Here is a 5960-nt window from a genome sequence, read left to right as displayed (position 1 = left end):
TTGCTTCTTTTCCATTTTGCATTTACTTGTACTTTTACTTTCAATACTTAAGTACGTTTAAGATTTAAAAAATACTTTTCGTACTTAAGTACAATATATATTACATACTTTAAGACTTTTACTCAAGTAATATTCTAAACGGTGACTTCAACTTCTACCAAAGTAATTTTCTGGTAGAATATCTGTACTTTTACTTGAGTATGGCTTTCCAAGACACATGACTAAAACAACCAATCAGAACATGACACATACACAAGGCTGAGATACATGAAGGCAAGGGAAGTATGACACAAACCGCATAAAACAATTACAAAATAAAAGACATGGAAACATGAACAAGACAAAACCCAAACACCACATTACAGACTCACTCATCAACAGTCACTTGCTGTCATTTGGCGGTTTTAATTTCACATTTATAGACTGTTTTTTTATGTTTTAAAATCATTTAAAATAACAGTATTCAACGTTTTATGTTAAAAACAAAACATTATTTTGGAAGTGTGTAGGCCTTCTTGCATTATTATACTGTTATATTATGATTATATATTCAGTGGCATAAAATAGTCTTTAAAATGACAATAATATCGCTTATCGCAATTATTTCTGGGGCAATATATCGCACAACATAAAGTTGTTATCGTGACCTATTCAGGTACTTTATACACCACTGGTTCCAGGACAGTTAAGGATAAACATCTGTTACCTTGTGCACAAACTCCTCCATCTTCTCCATGGCATGGTGTGCCTGCATGGGCAGTGCAGCCACCCGCAAACCTCCTTCATCCTCATCCTCATCAGGAAATGCTGACGCACCCTGCAACAACAATCATGCTTCTAATTATCTTTTAGCTTTTAGTTAAGTAAGTTTAGTTGTTCTTTCCTCACTCCAGCTATTATATGTACATTACCATTTAAAAGCTTGGGGTCTTAGCAGGACTGCATTTATATGATTAAAAATACAGTAAAAATACACTTTTTTGAAATAACTCTTTTCCATTTGAATACATTTTAAAATACTATTTATTCCAGTAATAACAAAGCTGATTTTTCAGATTCTTTGATGAATAGAAAGTTCAAAAGAACAGAATTTATTTGAAATATAAACATTTTGGAACTTTATAAATGTTTACTGTAACCTCTAAACAATTTAATGCATCTTCGCAAATAAAATTATTAATTTCTTCAAATAAAAATACTACTACTGACCCCAAACGGTATTGTGTTTTATTTTTCCCTCACAACTCACTCTTGATTTCTCAGCTTCAGCTGTATTTGTCAGCAACGGCCCAATCTCTGCAAGCTCTGCGTCCTCATCATCAGAGGTGCACCGCTCGGCATCACTGCTGGAGCCGCAGTCACCATGGTGACACGTTGTCATGGGGAGACAAACCTAAAACTCCCCAGAGTTTACACCTTGTTCCACAGTTCACAATCTGGGCCTGATGAGGATGCATAAAAAGTACAGATTAACACACTGCTGTTAAAAACATTGGCCATGTGGTCAAGACTTATCATGGATTTCATAATATTCCATTCTTGGCATATCTAATTGATTGATTAATAATAATTGATTCACTTTAAGTGTTGTCAGAAACTAACGGCATGATGTGCAAAAGCTGCTACTGCGTTAGGCTGACCGAGACTTGTCATTTGCACTTACATATTGCTGCTCTTTTGTTAGTTTTGATTGCTTCTATTGTCCTGATTTGTAAGTCGCTTTGGATAAAAGCGTCTGCTAAATGACTAAATGTAATGTAATGCAAATGTAAAAGCCCCTAAAATAAATTCCAAAGGGCCCCTTAAGCTAATTTCTGATACTGATTTGATTAAATGTAAACTAGATTAAACATATCTGTTTTAACTTGAATTGTGTTCGTGCAATCTGTCATAATATGATCAGTTGTTTTTCTGCTCAGATCTGGTCAGGCTGGCTGCTCCAGTTTCCATGGTGTTAAAGGTTTACATCCTGTTAACTTAGCGTGTTTACAGGCTAACCAACCAAACAAATAATTAAACCATTAAAAAACATTTACGAATTCTCACGTCGAGCAATGTTCTGCTAAACGTTCTGTGTTTGTATTATTATACGACGTGTAACATCGCTGTTATATGACTGAACTGAATCAGTTTAGTCAAACCTGATGATGACACTAGCCTGAATGCTAATGCACTTCCTTATGTTTTCATTTGATTATTAATTTCAAAAACATACAGTTACTTTACCACATTTCACAGATTAATATTACCGACTAAGAGTTAATAATATAAGAGCTCGGTGTTCATACGTTGCCTGGCTGGACAGGCTGTGAGATCAGTTCATGGGAGTTTACCAGCAGCTGCTGCTTGCCGTCTGGTCGCTATGCGTCTATGAAACCTGTAGAACCAGGCGGTTCAGTTCACTAGAAAATTATAAGACAAATGAATTAATTGACACAGATTAAAACAGTCTGATATACATTACGCTATGTCAGCTCGCGGAGACAGTGTGGGCACGTCTCTGTCAGAGAGGGAAGAACACGTGGTACTGGTGTGCCGAAAATTGATTGGCACCTGTAATCACTTTTTGGCAAGTGTAAAACTGCGTTATATGGGTTTTATTGGCCATTTAAAGGTATTTCAACAGGTAAAAAGGACTGAATGAGCTATAATCTATCAAATATAACAACCATGAATGAAATCAAGTCATTTTGAGTCAGAAAGAACAGTTCACTCAATAAGTAGAGTCTGTAATCACTTTTTGGCAAGTGTAAAACTGCGTTTTCCAAAGATCCTAGGATCTCCAAGTACCACCATAATGACCAACAATACAGTAGTGTAGTTGGCCTAATTATTCAGCTACAGCTCTGCACAGTTCAAGAACGAGGCAGTTTTATTCCTAATAAGAATATTTATTGTTGTCAGCCACTTTAACATTGTACATACACAGTTTGAACATTAACACTGCACTGTGCTTACATACAGGTAAATAAAAAACGTAATGATTAAATTAAAATGTGTTGTACCTAAAAGGTGAATATTGTCTAGTACAATGAAATGCCCTCAAAATACAAAAAATAATAAATATTACCAAAATACAATAAGTTAGCCTAAATTCACAAGTAGATGTACAAAATATCACATTTACTTTAAATGCTGCTGACGAAGATATAAGAACATGTTATTATTTGATTCCACTCTTAAAACTGCAAAGTTTAAAATATATATATATGAGCCATATTACTTCATACACGTTTCTAAACCTCAATACACACATGCGTATTGTGTAAACTCTTCGAACTACAAAAAACTACAAAGCCCAGAATAATAAAGAGGTAACGCTCCGTAATATGATTGGCCGAAGGGGTTGCCATGCCCCACTACGTTGCGCTGATTGGCCTTTGCCAGGAGTTTATGGCCACTCACGGAATTTCATTGGTCAATGTGAGGAAAGAGGGGCGTAATCAAGACGGACAGTGCTACGGGAGGAGCGAGCAGCGTGTTTCCGGTAAGAGCGACACAACAGTACCATTAGAGACGTTCTGTTAGAAAATTAAAGCAGATTTTAAAAGTATTTTTTTTTCCATGTGATTCTACATAAACTTTATAACTAATTGTATTGTCAAGGGGTCATCTATCGAACGACGCGGAACACACGCGGCAATGGAAACCGAGTTTCGGGAAATCGATGAGCTCGGGAACTGGAACGCCGTTTACCAGGTAACGTTAAATGACTGATTGTGCTCCATACTTGATTATGATGTTCTAAATATTCATAACGGTCCAAAAGAAGTTTTTTTTTCCCTTTTTTTGATGTGATGTTTATTTTTTTGACAATTCAGATTGCGCTGCTTTTTCCCTAACTCGCAGAATAAATGATACAACAAGTTACATAGAGATGACCTGAATTTGTCATTTGTAAACAGTGACCAATATAGAGATGAGGGGGATGAGTTCACCTTTTATGAGAGGAAGTCTATTATTAGTTAGTTTGACACTTTTTTTTTTTTTTTTTACTAATCTGGTTCACTTGCAGTTTTTAATGACAGTGATGGACGAATGGCATCGTTAACTGGATGCTGGTGGTCCCCATAACTGTGTGCCATATAGTTTCCCCCAGCAAACCATTTGTCACACATTTGTTTCACTTACAGTAAGAAGCATTTTCATCTCATAGACTTCTGTTTTACCGTAGGAGATTAAGCAGCAGTCCAGTGACCTACCATGCAAGATCGCCAAACTTCCAGAAAACAGAAGTCGTAATCGCTACAGAGACGTCAGTCCGTGTAAGTGTGCTGCTTCCCCTGTTTGACACAGTCAGTGACACCTAACGGAAGGGGCCTGTTATCAGCGAGCTGTTAAAGTCATTTCACACTGAAGATGTCATGTCTTTTTTTCTCTCCCTTTTTTAACTCTTCCGCCACAAAGACTTTAAAGAGCTGTTGTGGTTTCCTCTCTCTCTGAGTTTTTTTTTTTTCCACAACAACCTGAAAAGGTCCTCAGCTCACAAAACACCACATTAAATGAATGACACTGTGTTTTATCTGTTTCAATTGAGCGTTTTCATCAGGGAGATGTTTTTCTCTCTTGTGGGGAACTGAGAACAGGACCTGAAAAAGAGTCGTTCCACCACTGAACATGCAAAGCATCATGGGTGATGCGCCTCACAGCTTAATCGCTCTCTTTTTTCACAGTTGACCACAGCCGTATTCGTCTACAGATCGGCAGTAATGACTACATCAATGCCAGCCTGATCTCGGTGGAAGAAGCTCAGAGAAACTACATACTAACTCAGGTGACACACTGACACTTAGACCCCATATTTGCATTTTCTGAATCTGATGTTTTATCTGCACCTGCACACCATCTGACACATGTAGGCATAAAAAATGGCAGACAAGCTGAATGAAAAGGTGAAATCACTCTCTGACAGTAGGTGGCGCTTATAGAAAAGAGCTAACTTGATGGTTGGTTAGTTTTCTTTGCAGTGCAATAGATAAGAGATAAGAACTCTTCTGTATAAAAAAAAAAAAAAAGCTGTCACATAAATGGCATGCAAATGTTTGTGTCTGTCTGAACAGGTGCATTAACAGTCGTTCATTCAAATTAAAATGTTTATCATGCTGAATTTTCACAACAAATATTTGTCTTGTTATCTAGCCATTTATTTTCATCCGACGTGACTTAGAACTGAGATTTCAAACCAGGTAAACCTGGACATAGGTAGACCTCTTTATTCATTTTTTTGGGGCCATCACTAAAATTCACATGGCCCACAACAAAAGTTTTATTATAAAACGGAAAGTTCAGATCCTTGATTCTGATTGGTTGAGCCACGTTCAAAGCTGTTGTAAATTACTCTACAAACATACCCCTTCGTTTACTTCTGTGCGTTGCTTGGCAACCACTTTATTGCAACCACAACTGTTTCTGAGGAACTACATTGTTTGGTGGAAGAATACTGTTTTTATTAATATCATTACACTTTATTTGCTCTGTTTTATTTTGTGAAACCCTACTACATATATGGAATAACCATTTTATAAAAGCAATAAGCCCCGTGAAGCCGTGGTTTACAGTGAATTTATAACAGCTAAGGGGCATTGTTAGGCACGACGCGAAGCATTGGGGCTTATTGCTTTAATTGCTTGGCCACTATTAAAATTTGAAAGAACACAAAATGAAATTATTTTAATTATTTGTGTCACATTAGCTCTGTCAGCCAATCAAAGTATATCAAACTAAATGCAGTTATAAAATAACAGATTTTTAAAAAACTGCTTTACAGTTTAAAGTTGAACCATTGCAAAAACGGTCATTTTAATTATATTAGTGCTAAATGATCCAGTATTATATGAGTTATAATTTCTGGTTTGTTTCGGGTGGGACTTCGGATATACATAAGACAAAAAGGTTAGCTACACTAAAACAATGTTAGGTTAAGCAAGTAATGGGGAAACTTCATGTTTAGAGACCCCCCC

The 5960-nt window shown here is 36.6% G+C and overlaps 2 protein-coding genes across 3 annotated transcripts in view; one reads left to right on the top strand and one right to left on the bottom strand.

Moving 5' to 3' along the window:
* LOC107751445 (adiponectin receptor protein 1-like) overlaps positions 1–2528 on the bottom strand; it is an 11286-nt gene extending 8758 nt beyond the window's left edge. The window contains exons 1-4 of one of the 2 annotated variants that reach the window (XM_016567180.1): positions 2460–2528; positions 2289–2377; positions 1250–1442; positions 707–817 (exon numbers count right to left, since the gene is read on the bottom strand). In XM_016567180.1, coding sequence (XP_016422666.1) covers positions 707–817; positions 1250–1381 — 243 coding nt within the window. In that variant the 5' untranslated portion in view covers positions 1382–1442; positions 2289–2377; positions 2460–2528. Of the gene's footprint in view, positions 1–706; positions 818–1249; positions 1443–2288 lie in introns of both variants that reach the window. The other variant, XM_016567179.1, reaches the window with a different exon arrangement.
* Positions 2529–3408: 880 nt separating this feature from the next.
* Positions 3409–5960, top strand: part of LOC107751444 (tyrosine-protein phosphatase non-receptor type 1-like) — an 11226-nt gene continuing 8674 nt past the window's right edge. The window contains exons 1-4 of the mRNA XM_016567178.1: positions 3409–3487; positions 3607–3699; positions 4175–4265; positions 4674–4774. Coding sequence (XP_016422664.1) covers positions 3643–3699; positions 4175–4265; positions 4674–4774 — 249 coding nt within the window. The 5' untranslated portion in view covers positions 3409–3487; positions 3607–3642. The remainder of the gene's footprint in view (positions 3488–3606; positions 3700–4174; positions 4266–4673; positions 4775–5960) is intronic.

The sequence above is a fragment of the Sinocyclocheilus rhinocerous genome, unplaced genomic scaffold (assembly GCF_001515625.1).
Source record: "Sinocyclocheilus rhinocerous isolate Xijiao unplaced genomic scaffold, SAMN03320098_v1.1 scaffold1654, whole genome shotgun sequence".
Classification (NCBI taxonomy): Eukaryota; Metazoa; Chordata; class Actinopteri; order Cypriniformes; family Cyprinidae; genus Sinocyclocheilus; species Sinocyclocheilus rhinocerous.
The sequence above is the reverse complement of the archived record's forward strand: the minus strand, read 5'-3'. Positions and strand labels throughout refer to the sequence as shown.